This window comes from Fonsecaea nubica (assembly GCF_001646965.1).
Source record: "Fonsecaea nubica strain CBS 269.64 chromosome Unknown Scaff26, whole genome shotgun sequence".
NCBI lineage: Eukaryota > Fungi > Ascomycota > Eurotiomycetes > Chaetothyriales > Herpotrichiellaceae > Fonsecaea > Fonsecaea nubica.
Window position 1 is genome coordinate 273,553 of NW_019173699.1, and position 15,679 is coordinate 289,231.

The window sequence follows — 15,679 nt, forward strand, 5'->3', positions numbered from 1 at the left end:
CGAAGCGGTAGTGGACGCCATCTGGGGGCATGGGCCAATTCAACCACGCGGTTGACCGTCATGTCCTTAGGCACAAGTAGAAGCCTTGAAAACTGAAGCCCTGCAGCCTGCAATCTGAAGCAGCCCTTGGAAGGAATGACAGATAGACCGAGGCCCGGCTGGCCCAATATGGACAGTCACGCCATGAGATGCGGGCTGTACAAGTAACTTTTCTTTCCTAGCCAGGGTTTCGTCAATGCCCATGGAAGGGTTCCACAAGATTATGCCCTTGTTTTCCCAGGTACTCGTAAAGAGGTCCGGAATATGTCAGAGACAAGACGAAGAAGCTTTGACTTTCGGGACCTGAGCGGGGGTGGGCCAGTTGCGAAGGCGGATTGCGCAGTCTGGCCCAGGAGGACAAAGAGGAGAATGGGCGAGAAGGGAGTCTGGAAAAGGCAAAATAGCGAAGAGGAGGAGGGGACAACGAGCGAACCAAGAGAATAGGGCAAGGGCAAGGGCAAGTGAGGAAGAAGGCAAAAGGCAAAGCAGATGGTAGTAAGAGGTAATGACATGGGCCAGGCTGTGACAAGAAGCACATAGAGAAGCAGAGGGTAATTACGAGGTGGTAATAGTGGGTAGAGGTGGACAAGGTAGGCACGTAGGTTGTCACTTCCGCTTCAGGGCGAGTGTGTGAGTATCACCCATTGACTGCTACCGACTCACAAACCCCGCCTCCACCTGCCCTACCACGCCAGCACGCACCCTTACCACGCCTACCACAGGTACTAGGTAGTACTAGGTACGCACCTTCCCACTTGGCCACGCCCACTAACACTGTCTCTACCAGGATCTGGTGAAAGTGACAGAGGTTGTGTAACCAGCATAAGAATACAACAATACTTGAACAACGCCTTTAGTCGAGCAGGCGCATTGTCAACAATACTACTAGACAGGCTCCCGGATATGAACACCTGCAGTGATTGACATTCACATTCACCCACTGTGTACTACTGGATCCCCTCCTCCCCTCCTACTACAAGACACCTGGTGGGCTCCCCTCCTCTGCAAATCACCTCTAACAAGTGGCTGGCGCCGTGATTGATGAACAGGGTAGTGGATGCAGTGGATGCTCCCCCTTCAACACTGGCCAGAACGGGTTGGCCTTGACAGCCCTCGATCGAGATGCTTCCTGATAGACCTACATCTGGACATGATTGACCCCTGGCATGCATCAAGCCGCCGGAATCCAATTCAGCATTTTGCGGGGAAACCAAGTACGAGCAACTACGAAGTAAACTCATAACCCAACATCCGAAATTCCCTTTTGGCTGACCTTGCTGGCCTAGACTTGAAAGCCAACCAACGCAGTTTGCGTCAACCAGCCCTCCACCATCCACCTCCACCCTCCAAAACATGTGCGCCCTGATCTTTACCATTTTGTGTCTTGGGCCACACCAATGTACTGTACTTCGTGCTTGGTTCTCATGACCCAAGAGATGTTGCCACCACACGCCCATCTCGTCATTTACCGTCTACTTGTATGTCCATGTATTTCCATCTCACCCATGGCGCCACCTCCGCACGACGAATGAAATCCTCAAACCTCCTCAGACCAGATACATATGCCTCAAAACACCTGGGGTCAGTCGCGTCCAGCTGACATACCTCCTCCCCCGCCCTGACACCGGCCAAGATGCCTTATCTCGATCCCTCTACGTCACCTCGGAAATCGTGGTTCAATCTCGCCGTCGCCTACCAGGGTGGTCAAAATCAAGCTCGATTCTTACAATACTGCGAGCCCTCTATCGTAGGCGGCGGCGAAACAGACTCCATCTGCGAAACAGACTCCATCTGCGAAAGAATGCCATCCTTTTGTCTTCGCGAATCGGAAGAAGCAGGCGCACGTCGCGGGAGGCCAGGACTCATCCATCAGGCAATCCCGAGGAGATACCAATTGATTTTTACAAACAGGGCTCGACGCTCAACAAAAGTGTGGATCGATGACCCTCAAGCGACCAAATCTCATGCGGCAAAGTCGAGACTGCCCTTGCCCACAGTCGAAGGAGCCGCATCAGGCCCTTTTTGATGTCGGAGCTTCTCCTCAAACCTGGCAAACTCCTTCATGGCAATCTCTTCCTCTTCATCCAAGACCTGGTTGACGCCCTTGACCTCCTCAATGTAGTGCATAAGCATCGATTCGATCCCATTCTTCAATGTAACTGTACTCGAGTCACACGTCCGGCATGCTCCCCGCAGTTTGAGATTCACCATCCCATTCTCAAATCCGCGGTACTCAATATCCCCTCCGTCCTCTTGGATCGCCGGCCGAATGCGTGTCTCCAATAGCTCTTTGATCATGGCAACAACCTCATCATCCTCGTCGTTAGGAGCCAAGGAATCCTCGCCGAGACCTTCTTGCCCGTCTTCCGACGACGTAGATTTCTCCACAGTATTCACCAGTGCCTCGCCTGATGTTATTGCTTCGGTAATCAACGCGAAGATCTCGGGTTTGATGTGCGCCCAGTTGACATCTTCCGCTTTGGTCACCGTAATGAAATCTGGACCGTAGAAGACCGATGTGACTCCGTCTATATCGAGCAGTCGCGCCGCGAGGGGCGAGGGGTGAGGCGCGGACACGGTCGACCGCGGAGAGTTGTATTCCAAAAACGTCGAGGGAAACCCTTCCGGCAGGACGGGGTGGTTTGGGAGGAACTTCAACGCCGAGGCATTGGGCGTCGGCTGTGTCTGGATGTAGATGGATCGGGTCGCCGCCGCCGCTGTCCGGGGCGCCGCGGCCGTGGGATGTTGCCCTGGCCGCAGAATCGGCCGCCGACGGGACTGTGACGAGGTGATGGGGGGAATGCGAACCGACTGGTGATGGACGTGGCGGATACAAGCAGCTGCCTGACAGGATGCGCTCAATGGCGGCTTTGCCCCCAAGCCAGCGGCCAGAGCACGCAGCGACCGGGACTGTACGAGACCACGCATCGTATCGTGCCGGAACAAGACAAGAGAAAGAGAATACAAAATACGGAGTGTGTGTATATCACCTGTGTAGGGAGGTAATTAGGTAGATAGATAGAAACGGTGTGTTTTGGTCGGTTTCTGTCTATCTAACTCGGTGCAAAAGGTTCTAGAAACCGAAAAAATCCCTTGGAATGACGCAACTCTGGAGGGCAGCTGTCACGTGGCACAGCCCCTTGCCGGCCGTGCGGCCATTTCAGTGCCAGCCAAGCACGTAGCATTTGTCATCCGCTAAAAGCCAATCATTTCCATCTAAACACTTTGGCACAAGGACCTCGTACCTCATTAGAGCACCATTGTTCTGAACCCAAGTGTATGAAAGTAATTCGAGTATCATCATACGCCTCGGGCATTTACAATATTGGTGGTCGTCGCCTGGTCTTGACCGTTACGCAAATACCCACAAACTACATATTCTCAACAGTCAAACCACATCGGACTGACCACATGTCATCAGAGCCTTGCAGTGTTTGTCAGAATCCGACCTTTAAATACCATTGCTCCTCCTGTAGGGCTACAAGGTATGTTTTTGATAGTTCATACATGACATTAAACTACTTTCCTGTCATTAACCATTGTTGTTACCCAGCTGTTCCCTGCCATGCTTCAAGACACATCAAAGTCAGTGTGACCAGTCCCTACCCAGGAGCGATGTATCAAGCCCCAGAGTTGCACCTCCGATATCAGAGGCGGCTTCAGCAGAGGACAAGCCTCTTGTCGACCGTCTGATTGAGGACCCTAGGCTGGACAATCTCTTCCAACAATACCCAACCCTGCGTACGAAACTCAAGTTTATTTTTGGGACCACCGTTGACGAGAGGGAGGAGGCCCAGTCCACATCTCACAATCCACGAGGACATAGGTTCCAAGATACTCCACAGAAACGTATTGCGCGTGCTTTGCGACTTCTGGATCGCCAGTTAGACTCAGACACAGCTGAGGCATCAGGTATGTTGGCATTTGCAGAGCTGGTGGCAGAGTTGGATTCGAGAAAGCTGGACGAGGACTCAGCCCACATTGGTGCCCCTGTCTAGAACGACATCTGCTTTCCGAGGATGGCCAGAGAAAGGGGTGGTGTTGCGGGGCTTTTCGGCACCTTTTCTCGAACAGGGGATCCTTTTCTGGAAGTATCCTTTTCTCCCGGCTCGTCTTCGAAATACATATCAATCAGCTTTTCCACAGGCGACCTCCTCTGAAAAATATTGAAAAGGCTCCTGCGTCGCCGCCGGGGTCTGACGCTGCGCTCCTCACTCATGTCGAGCAAGCTTGAGTTGTCCAGCTCCGCAGTGGAGGATACCGACTGCTGATAGTCTTCCTCGTCCGAATCGAGCAAATTCAGGAGAGGAGGCCTACGCTTCTGGTATCGGTATTCGAGTGTTCCTGGTCCATCCTGGATGGCAAAACTTTCCATCTCCCGACGTAATTGGTCTTCTCTGGGATCACTTAGCGTCAAAGGCGTCAAAGGAGGGTTCGAGTTCAAGGTTGCGTTGGACGTGGATTGAGATAACCCAGGAAGAGACGGTTCCTCGCCTTGGATGAAGAGCTCAGCAGCCTCACCGGACCAGACTCCGCCATTCCTTATCGCAGGCCTTGCGTCACTAGTTGTCATCCTCCTACGTGGCATCGGTCTGAGATGGGCGTTTGCTGATTCTCGGCACGCTTCCTTATTCGGCTGTTTCATACTTGAAGTTCTGGGCGGTAACGTCCAAGATCTCGGGATTACTGGACTGAGTTCGTCATCCTCGGAGAAGTCGAATTGATGGTAGTCGCAATGGTCGTCTGTGAGATATTCAGGGATTTGGGCCAAGAGGTGGCTCATCTCGGAACTTGATTCGTGATGACTTGCTTCCCCAGGAGGGGAGGGCGATTGCCGCCGCCAGATAAATCGTTGGCGCGAGTGTTCAGAGTATGATTCTCTCGTCTCCGAGTATCTACTGCTGGCACGCGTGGGGGCTAGTTTTGTGGGCAAGAACTGCTGCTCTGCCCATTGCTTCCAATTTCCAATCAGTGGTGCCGGTGAATCCTGTTCTATTTCCTCTGCATCAGGTGGCAGGCTTTCCGTGCGTAAGGAGCTCCGATGCTCTGGGTGGGCAAAGGGAGCTGGTATGGACTGCTCGGAAGAAGTCGCAATACTTGGGATTTGCCTTGGTCTCCACGCTTTGGGAGGATGTGAGTCTGGCGGCCACCTCAATGCCGGCAAAGGTTCGGTCATCTCCAGCGAGGTGTCTTCAAAGGAGAATCGCTTGGCAATGATACCTTCGGATCTCTCAGAAACGCTTCTCGCTCGTTTGAGACGATCCTCGACTTCCCGCATCTCGGCTGTGTACCTGTCTAGACGTCTGAACAGGGAATCGAGATCCAGATCATCGTCTGGATTTCTCAAAGACGAATCTGAGGTCGATGTGGTCAAGTCACCGGATCCCGTCTGATAAGCCGCCATCCATTCCCATGTCCGCTGCATAGCCTGACCGATCGATATGGTGCTTGCCCTGGCGCTGCCTCCACCTGTTTCCCCATGGTCACCAGAGTACAAGGACGACATTTCCAAGTTTGGGAGAGGATGTGAAGATTAGATGAATAGTCCACTTGATGCAATCATGGTAGGCGATATTATACCAACAGGAACATCCGTCATCAGTATATGTTGGAACGCGTCGAAATGAGGTTGGCGCGCTCCATTGCCACGTTTTTGCTTGCCCACTTTTTTGAGCTGGAGCGAAGGTAAGCGAAAAGGGGGGGATGGACATTTGTGTGAAGCGAGGCTCGACCGAAAGCGATAGACAAATCTCGTTCCAGCTCGATCACTGAAAGCCACCAACGGCTGGAAAGGAGAGAGTTCCTACATGCTGAGAGTATAACACCAAATGAGGCATAGTGGGCGCCGTAGATGACCAGGAGCTGAAGGTCCCTTCTAAAACGGTGAACGGGTGGCTTGAAAAAATTGGTGATAGACTTGTTGGCATTGCGGGGCGGCGCACAAGAGACAGGAATCACACCAAATCGAGCATTTCCATCGCGAAGGAGTGGTAGAGAACTGGTGACAGAGAGACAACTTACTCGTGCACGCTCGTGCTAGCTAGTATGTGACCTTGGAGTATTCAGAGTGACATCGACAACGGACAAGAGGGGCACACGCTCGTGGGTATGCTGAGCCATTCCATTCGGAGTAACTTCTCTTGTCTAGAAGTACCTACCAATAATACTCATAATGGTGATCAAAATAGCCTCCGCCAGATCAATGAGTCGGTGAACGAGGGAAAATGGCCGTCACCAGCCAGTCAAGCGCGGACGCATCTCAATCACGCGCCCTCATGAAATTGGAACGAGTCTTGTACATCGAGATCTTCAAGAGTATTTTTTTTTCCCGCGCAAGTACGGAAGTTATCGCGATCATGTTGGTGGGGAAATTGCAGCACACAGAATCAAGGCGTGGGTGTGGAAGAGGTTGAGGAGGATGCTTCACGCCGACCACACCAAAATTGAGAAGCTGCAGCAGCCAAAGCCAAAGCACAAGCCCCAAAGCTTTTCGAGATGCACTGAGGGGAGAGGTGGAGACGCTGGTTGAAGGAACATTGCAAGTCAAATGGCCCCTGACCGGGATGGAATTTGGTGCCGGGAAGTCACCAGCTACGGCTCGGTAGAGCGTGGTGAATAATCGTGGCGAAGCCTGCGACACGCTGGAGGAGGGGAAGGTGATGAGCATGCGTGCATATGTACTAACGAGTTCCGAGTGCCGAGTAGAGAGGTCGAAGGAGAGTGAGGAGGTGGTGAGGTTGATGTGGATGAGAACGAGATGTGAAGTGAAAGGTGATGGTGGTGGTAGTAGGTGGTAGTGATGGTGACTGCGCCTGTGTAGGTGTTTGAGGGCGAGACTGCGGCAGGTACGAGGTGCTGGTCCTCGGTACCGCACTGCACCCAGACTGCGCTTCTCGGCTGCCTGGCTGCGCACTCTGCCCACGCGCTCCGTACTTTCACCACCATCACTTCACGAGAAGCTCTTTCCCTTGTAGATCACGGAGCATAGCCTTTTAATATATTCCTCATCGCCATTTCATGTACCTAGGTGGGCAATGTAGGCACAGAATAGGCTCATGTCGGAAGTAGACTCCCTTCCTATCTCGTCAATTTTCCTGCGAGGAGCAATTTCAAACACCTCGTCACTATTTTTCCCTGTGCAGGGTGCAGCATGCATCCTTTTTGATCGTGCATAGTAGCGGCGGGTGGGAGCCTAACAAGCGGCTCTCCACCAGAGCCTCAACCAGGGGGTTGCTTGTCCACTACCAGCCTAAACAGGCCTAAATGACCCTTAGAGAGCCCCCAAGCCCACCCCCCAGCGTCTTAACCAGCATCAACTTAACCCCCCGCCAATGGCTTGTTGCATGGTCCTGCCGCGGAACCACCAGCCTACAGCAGCCTGCAGCAGGCCGGCTTTTTCTCACCCTGCACCTTTCCACAGTGTCTGCTACTGCTACTGCGTAGTTCCTGCATCAAACTACCACTGACTGGCAGACTGGGTGGCAGTACCTGACCAGGAAAACTCGACTACTGACGTTATTGTTCGGAGTCACCCAAGTCCTTCTCACATGGGGCCGACCTTCTCATCAACTCACCTAAAACTGAAAGGTGCTTGGTGTCCGACACTTTTCCCACTCCCCCTTGCCAACCAAACCTCGAAATCCATCGATACGAGGTACTTCTAAATCCTTCATTCTCTTTCTCCTCCTCCTTCTGAAGACCCTTCAACCCTCTTCCCCAACCGATACTGTGACCGCAGGCGCAACCCCAACCTCAATCTCAGTCTTCCCTTCATCTCAAACAACGCACTCGTCTCTCGCAATTCAGGCCCTTCCGTCCAGCCGTGTCTCCTCCCCTCGTTGGGCCCAGAACCAACTTGAAATCCACGTCGACGGGCTAGATTACCCTCTCCACAGTTGATCCAGCCTCGGACCTCTGAGATACCCACCCTCCGCCGATACCCTACGGAGCCTGCTTGTGCTAAACCTCACCCTTTTCCTCTCAATCCTGCCTCGATCGACACTCGCTTCTGTTCTCACAAACCCTGACTTTGTTCACGCTCATTCATCTCTCCGAACCTGGTTTAGAGACACTGCTCACTATCACCACCTGAAACCGACAGACAATTACCACCCGATTCCCTCTTCCCACCTGCTCGATTCGTCTAGTTCCCTGTCCATATCTCTCCTCGACACGGAGCGCTGCTCGAACTTCTAACCTCATTCATCTCGTCCCGACTCCCGCTAGTTCATCACAAAGACCCATTGACTTGGTGTCTTTATGTCCCAGAAATCCATGACCTCCACCAGTTTCCAGTTCTCTGGTCGTCATCTCTCTGCAACGAGTCGTTTCTCAAAGGACCAACCTGAGCCCGTTCGCTGCCTGGTACTAGTAGCTATGCAGTGATTTGAACCTGACTCTCCAGCCCTAATCCATGGATTCACGTTCCACAAGGTACCGATCACTCGACGCAAAGGCTGTTGAGCCACCTCTCAGAGTTAGGGAAAGGCACAACTCGGCCCCCACTGTTGATCGACGCAAAGACCAGCACCACCAAAGGCGTCCATCAGCCGTTGTCAAACCCTCTGATACCAGCCACCGAAGCTCTAAACCTCATGCTCGGGTCGACTCATTAACTTCTCCAGACCGTGGCACAAACACCCGGCGCTCAGATCGTCACCAGCCTTCTGGCTATTCCCTCGAGGCGAAGCTACCGAACAAGGTACGTCTTGCCCTTCTCGCCTCGCCATTTTAGCAGTCCCAGTGCTCGGTAGCTATATTGACCCTCGATCTGCCTCTAGGCGAGTGAATCAGAGTCGACCTCATCCATTAACTTGCTGGTGCTTGGTTCTCGCAACTCTGGTAAAACCAGCTTCATTCGAAACGCCATTGGGAAAGAGCGGACTCGAACCTCGATTGAAGTACGGATCAGAGACAGGTGCTATCAAATTCAACTCTTTGAGCTGCTCTTCGAGGATGTCGACTTCAGCAGTGAGCGGAGAATCGAATGGCCACCATACATAAATGGGGTTCCTCTACCCGAAATTGACGGTGTCTTTTGCCTTTACGACGTCTCTGACAAGGAAAGCGTCGCCGACGTCCCGGCCGCATTGAGTAAGTTCCCACTCACAATCTTCCTGCTGGTCTCAAACAATCATATCTCTCCCAAGGAAGTTGGACCTCCCGCTAACGACATTACTGAAGCCTCCATGACCAATACTGGCGTGCCTTGTATGCTTGTTGCTGCCAAATGCGACGTCGACGACGATTCCCGCCAGATCAGTCCACGTTTCCACGAGACTGTCCGCCGTAATCTTGCCAAGGTCGCCATTGCCGAAATTTCCATAAGGTCTCCTGAGAACACCAAGCAGTGTTTCCTTGCAATGATTCATCGAGTCATCGCCTCTCCGCGAGGTAAGTCGTCATTGCCATATGAGCTGCCCGTTCTCCCCGTCCCCAGGACGGTGGTTCCTCCCCGCCACCCGAACTTCAATTTCTCGTTTCGCTTCCCGTGTCTATTGTCTAGCATACATAGACTTCCCAAATATATCATAACACAGTCATGTTCTTGTGACCCGAATATCACGTTCGACATCTGTTACCACACGAGCAATGGAGTCTTAGCTAACAACGAATCAAGCCTCTATCCGAGCAAGCAAGTCTTCGTATACTTCCACCGAGTCTTCAGGCAGCCAGCGCGTTGTCTCAAGGGATCCCTCGCCGAAAGCAGCTCGAAGCAGGAGCCGATCGAACAGTCGATTACAAGTATCGAAGTCTAAGGAACTACTGCTGAACCTTTCGGTGCGACAAGCACTCATTGAGTCTGAGAACGAATATAGTCAATCTTCGGAAACGGAGGATGTGGCTCCGGCCGGTCGTAAGGCCAAACTCAAGTTGGATACAACAGCTGTTTCTCAATCCCAGCGCCGTCCGGCCGAACCTCATACACCTATGTCTTCCGGCGACTACACCGGCAAATTGACATCCCCTCTCGAGACCTCGACAACAGCAGTTCCCGAAACGCCCGACTCCTATTATGTAAAATCAATGCTTCGTCCCGAGTCAGCATCCACCATTGACAGCCGGGCATATCAAACTTTCCTCAACATGGACGAAGACTCTCATGAGCTTTCCCCTCGGACTGAAGTGGAAGCCTTGGGTTCTTCTTTGGGCGCTCTCAAAGTTGACGAGGGTTCACCAAACGTCGAGCGTGGGGTTCCGTTTCAAGAATTGGTCGACAAGCTCCTCCTGCTACCCACGAACAAGACAGATTCCAAATTTGTCCCGTCCTTTTTGTGTCTGTACCGTGCTTTTGCAACCCCACAAATGTTGCTGACGGCTATCATTGACCAGTTCATGAAGGTGGAAAAAAGTAAAATGGTTCACTTCACCAAGGTCGCAGAGATGCTTCGCTACCTACAGGTATTGGCTCAATGGACTGCCACGTATCCCGGAGATTTTTCTCCTGGCCCTGCTCGTGATATCGCTATCCCTTTTGTGCAAAGTATCGAGAAGAGCAAAGTGTTCGCACCTGCTGCTAGAGAGATAAGCAACAACTTGGACACCATCATTCCCGACGAAGATTTGGATTGGGCCTTTAATGATTCTACCTCAGCATCGGGTAAAAAGAGTGGCGGAGGCAGTCATAAAGCAGGGACGTCGGGGTCGTCATCAACCCTGGTTCCATCGCCGAGCACTGAAAATATGGCAAAATTGGGTCGCAAGGGACGGCGGGAAGAAGATGAGAATGGCGACAATCTTGACGGGACGACTTCGTCTGCACGTGGATCCAATGTGCCTGCGATGTCGTCCAGCATGATGAGGTCAAGTAATCCCTCCAGTCAGTCATACGCAAACTTTCTCCAGCTGGAAAATGCGAAGCTAGAAGCCGAAAGATTCAGGCCAGTGCCTCGATTTCGCCTCACCAAATTCCAATGGCATCTATTCATGGAAAGCACCCTCGACGACCTTGCCAGGGAAATTACACGGATCGATTGGACTGTGTACTCGGCGATCAGACCCCGGGATTTTGTTCGGCATGTCTCTATTTCTACCTCCCAGAAAAGGAAGTCCAGCTCCGGTGATAACATCGGCGCCATGGTAAAGAATTTCAATCATCTGGCCTTGTTTGTTTCTGGCATGATCCTACTTCGAGACAAGCCAAAGCACCGAGCGAGAGCTTTGGAAAAGTTTATGGCACTAGCATGGAAAGTGAGGCAACTGAATAATTACAACTCCCTCGGTGCTATCGTGGCAGGCATCACTGGTCATGAGATTGCTCGATTGGGGGCAACTCGAGATCTGATTCCTCCGGAGGTGCAGAAGCAATTTCTGAGGTTGACCATTCTCATGGGCATATCGAGATCTCATGCCGCATATCGCATGGCTTGGGACAATTCTCCAGGGGAACGAATCCCGTTTCTCCCCCTTGTGCGACAAGATCTTACGATGGCTGCTTCGGCAAACCAGACATTTATCGGCACGAACATCAACTGGAAGAAATTTGAAATCATGGGAGATGTCATTGTTGGGATCCAACGCAGTTTGGAAAACCCCTACAGCTTCCCCCAAAGGTCTGTTCGAACTGATGAGATCATCAAGTTGATCTTGGAAACCAAGATTGTTGAAGAGTCAGAGGTGAGATAATTCACTAGGATCATGCGCAAGCCCTCGTTTCTAACCTTGGACAACAGGATTCTGCGGACCCACGCAGCGAGCTATACGACCGAAGTGTACAAGTTGAACCACAAGCGAATGGGACGGATCCTAGAAAAAAGTTCGATTGGTTACGGCGTTAATGACGGAAGACCTGAGTTGCACAAAAACGACAGCTTGTGAAAAGTTTTGACAAAAAGGTCAGATATTGGTGTACAGAGAATTCGACACGAAGATAGAAAGGGAGGCTGGAGCTCTGAAAATGTCTCTTGAAGAGGCGGGCGCACTGTTGACTTTATGATATTATGATTTATGACAAAAGACTTGACGATGTTGTAAGTGACTGATTGCGGGAGTTTGGGCTGGTACAAGGGAGGATCTCGTTGTCAAGACCTTCGGCGTGCTTTATGGAAAGGCGTTTTGGGAGTCTCATGTCATGACCAAGAGCAAGGGCGATGGCAACACTCAACGCGTCGGTGTGGGGATGAAAAGTCGGCTATCGTCTTGCAAGGGCTGCACAATTGAAAATTGCTGGATACTGGTCTGCAAAGAATCGCTTTGGCGTGGAAATGTGTGGTTGCAACCATGGATTAACATGTGGCACATTCTGACGGTTGACTGCACTGGAACGAGGAGGAGCTGGAAAGCAGGCGAGAGTATGGCTCTCAAGGCGCCGTTGAAGCGGGTGAAATCAGCGGGCGAAACGTGCTTTGACACTAGCGATCTTTGGACAACCACTCTTCAATTACCTCAATCGGAACTGCAGAATGGCATTCTGTCGGGCTTGATGATGAGGAGACGAAAGGAGTTTCAATCCAATATACGCAAGGACAGGACCTTTATAGGGTCTGGCGATGCCATTAGAAGTTCCTAGAGTTATCTATGGCAAAAAGCAGAGCCCAATTATCAAAAATGTCTACAAGTGAAGATTTATAGTTCCCAGCGTGTTTCTCCTACCAGGTTCATATATACGTGGTTGACAGGATGGCCCCGACACAAGTATCGAGTAACTAGAGAGGCGTCATCCGTGCCGGCCTCCTCTTCTGGAGTAACCGCCTGACGCATGTTGCTGCATGCCTTGTGAATAGTATTATTGCTCGTCATTCATAAATACCCACATATATTACAGATCGCAGTGATATCTCCCCTATCGGTCTGGTACCGCGCAAATTCCTCCCCCCCCCAAAAAGGCTCTTCACCATGACATGGCAGGACCCGTCAAATCCCGTCATTCCCCATTTGTCCGCGAAGTCCGACCGAGTGTGCGATTCCGTTTTGGTTTGTTCCTCCGTCCTTTTTCGTTCTCCTTTACCGTTTTTGGTGCATGAACATGCATTTTGAGCCCAATCCCTTCTGCGGGCACCATAGCACCATATCGAGACAAAACATTCATGCCAGCTTGAGCGGACCTTTTTGGGGGGTTGATGATGTTAGATAAACGGGGTTTCTGGTGCCTAAGGAGCACCCATCTCCTCGTCCCTGCTCTTCTCCTCGGGACTGACGGCGTCCTGGCCCGGGTTCGCCTCCTCGTACCGGAAATACTTGACGAACCCGTAGTAGGCGGAAGCCAGCAGGGAGCCCATGATGGGACCGAACCAGTAAATGTAATGGTATCCGGGGAAGTAAGGGGCCGCGACGGCGGGGCCGAAGCTCCGCGCCGGGTTCATCGAGGAACCCGTGTAAGGGAGGCCGGCCATCATGCCGACGAACAGCGCAAGGCCGATGCCCACAGGGGCCATGAAGGTGGCGTAGTGCTTCTCCGCGGCGAGCATGAGGATGGTGAATACCAGAAGCGACGTGAGGAACATTTCGATAAAGACACCCTGCGCGGGCGTGGTGTTGTTGCTCAGCGTCGTGCCCACGACCAGCGGACCGGGGAACATGCATCTGACGAGGGCGGCCGCGACGATGCCGCCGAGGATTTGGGCTGGGAAGAGGAGCAGGCCGCGAACCCAGGGGAGATTCTTTGTGATGACGAGGCCAAGGGTTACCTGATGTTCAGATTCGGTCAGTTTTTCGAGGTCCGCGCGAGGAATGCCTCAAACAAATGCAGAGAAAACATACTGCTGGGTTGAACAGTCCCCCCGAGATCCTGTAGAATGCCCACACCGTGACGAGCAGCGAAAATCCAAAGGCCAAACTCGTCAAGGCGATCTGGGTCGGAGTATTGGCTACACCTCCACCCGTAATGGCAGTGGCTTGCGCACCTGCAAAGGCGAACCACAGGAAAAGCGTGGTGCCCACAAATTCACCAACCATGGCAATGACATGGTTCTTTGTGCGAGCTCGACGTGAAAGGAAGTCTCGATCGGGGTCATTGTTGCGAGGAAGATGGTGGTGGTGATGCTGCTGCTGGCTGTTCGAGGCCGACGCCGTGGCTGCGGTCGAGCTGGACATATGGTGACGTCGAGCTGAGAAAGGGGGGAAATGGCGAGGCATGCTGGAAGAGATCAAGGGTTCGGCAAACAATGTTGCACGAGAATGTGCTTCAACCTCTCTGCAAAAAGGAAGGGGAGGAGTTTGGCTTTGTAAAAGGGGAGTAGGGAGGATGGATGATGGATGATGTCAACGAGTGAGCTCTCTATACGAGGATAATCATGATACAAAGGTTTGCTTCACGAGCTAGTTGTGAAAGTGGAAACATGCTCAGCCTAATGGCCTGAATGCTAGGATGGACAAAATGGTTCGATCCATCTTACCTCTGGGCTTTGCCGTCAAAGCTTCTTGTCGATCGCAGGCAGAGCGACATAGCTGCCATGTGTCGATCGTGAGTCAAAAAGGCGACCCTAGTGAGCGCCATGGCGCCCCAGGCCGGGCCGCTCTCAAAACTCAATTGTCATGGATTTGTTGAAATGCGATGTTGTCACCGGGTGATGCTGGAGATACGGCGAGATGGTCCGTCCTGTTGGACCCTGGTTTGCAACTTCGGATGTGGCGCCAAGTGGCCAGATATGACATCAAAGTCCTGTCGAGAGTTCCCCGCATAGGTCAAGTGATATCAACAAATCTGTGTCGTCCTTAGGAAGAAGCCCTTTCCAGCGGCTGATGGTGGAAGTAATGGGAATGTCGATAATGCAGCATGTCGAATACTTTACGCAGACGTGAAGACGGAAGGGGGATGAAGCGCCAAGACATATACCAAGAAATGACTGATTCATTACGTCATCCACACAATCAGACAGCTTCGTGCATGTGCTCATGTCAACAATGACAAGGCTGAATCAATCGGATATCAGGCTGGGTGGACTTTCCAAGTTAAAAGTTCCAAGTAGCTATTAGGCTGTCAGGCTGATTCATTTGCAATGGGGCTCATTCTGCCTTGTGCCTGCTTCATGCAAGGCGAACGGGCTTTCCCCAAATTGGAATGTGTCCGCACCGCCTTCCCACTACACCCACGACAACCACGAAAAGCCGGCTTCGGACCGCATCAAGATTGAAGAACAACACCAGCGCTGTACTGAATCTCTCTGTCCATTGTCATTTGGAAACCATTTGATCTCCATGGCGCCTGCGTCGAGTGCTACTACCTTCTTCTCCCCGGCTCAACGCGCTCCTGCCCCGATCAGGCTGAGCTCACTCCCAGCGGGCACACCACAGATCTCCGTCCATGCCTCAAGCCCACCTGCCATCCTCTCCCCAAGTCTCCTGCGAACAGCAAACAGCAACGCTACTCCGATACCAGCGGGTGCCGCGCAACAACAAGCTATGAGGACTATTCGAAAGACCAGAGTTTGTACGCTTCTGCCGTGCGGTTCTACATCAATAGGGACCAAGAAGAGTTTGGCGAAGTGGGCGTTCAATCTACTTGTGATGGCGTCATCTATCCTCGGCCTTGCCTATATGTATGTCGACAACTCTCGGGCAGCGTGGACAGCAAGGAAGGATTTCCGCGAAGACTGCTTCAACCAGAGAGTAAGCTCCATGTGCCCTCCAAATCCAAACCACTTTCCCACACGATTTCTGATCTTCTAAAAAGAAACTGACTTTTTGTGGTTGCATAGCAAGC

General features: G+C 52.2%; 5 protein-coding genes across 5 annotated transcripts; 2 read left to right on the forward strand and 3 right to left on the reverse strand.

The window, feature by feature from the left end:
- Positions 1 to 2,001: 2,001 nt before the first annotated feature.
- On the reverse strand, positions 2,002 to 2,967 carry AYO20_04853 (hypothetical protein; the record flags this gene model as incomplete). Its single annotated transcript, XM_022643148.1, has 1 exon — positions 2,002 to 2,967. One exon carries the CDS (start codon positions 2,965 to 2,967, stop codon positions 2,002 to 2,004), a length of 966 nt encoding a protein of 321 aa, XP_022500959.1.
- A 1,066-nt stretch (positions 2,968 to 4,033) lies between these two features.
- On the reverse strand, positions 4,034 to 5,545 carry AYO20_04854 (hypothetical protein; the record flags this gene model as incomplete). Its single annotated transcript, XM_022643149.1, has 1 exon — positions 4,034 to 5,545. One exon carries the CDS (start codon positions 5,543 to 5,545, stop codon positions 4,034 to 4,036), a length of 1,512 nt encoding a protein of 503 aa, XP_022500960.1.
- A 2,907-nt stretch (positions 5,546 to 8,452) lies between these two features.
- Positions 8,453 to 11,664, forward strand: AYO20_04855 (hypothetical protein; the record flags this gene model as incomplete). Its single annotated transcript, XM_022643150.1, has 3 exons — positions 8,453 to 8,740; positions 8,820 to 9,432; positions 9,659 to 11,664. The coding sequence occupies 3 exons, from the start codon at positions 8,453 to 8,455 to the stop codon at positions 11,662 to 11,664; spliced, it is 2,907 nt and encodes a 968-aa protein (XP_022500961.1).
- Positions 11,665 to 13,127: 1,463 nt separating this feature from the next.
- On the reverse strand, positions 13,128 to 14,070 carry AYO20_04856 (hypothetical protein; the record flags this gene model as incomplete). Its single annotated transcript, XM_022643151.1, has 2 exons — positions 13,128 to 13,664; positions 13,738 to 14,070. The coding sequence occupies 2 exons, from the start codon at positions 14,068 to 14,070 to the stop codon at positions 13,128 to 13,130; spliced, it is 870 nt and encodes a 289-aa protein (XP_022500962.1).
- A 1,104-nt stretch (positions 14,071 to 15,174) lies between these two features.
- AYO20_04857 (hypothetical protein) lies at positions 15,175 to 15,645 on the forward strand (the record flags this gene model as incomplete). Its single annotated transcript, XM_022643152.1, has 1 exon — positions 15,175 to 15,645. The coding sequence occupies one exon, from the start codon at positions 15,175 to 15,177 to the stop codon at positions 15,643 to 15,645; it is 471 nt and encodes a 156-aa protein (XP_022500963.1).
- Between the last annotated feature and the right edge of the window lie 34 nt (positions 15,646 to 15,679).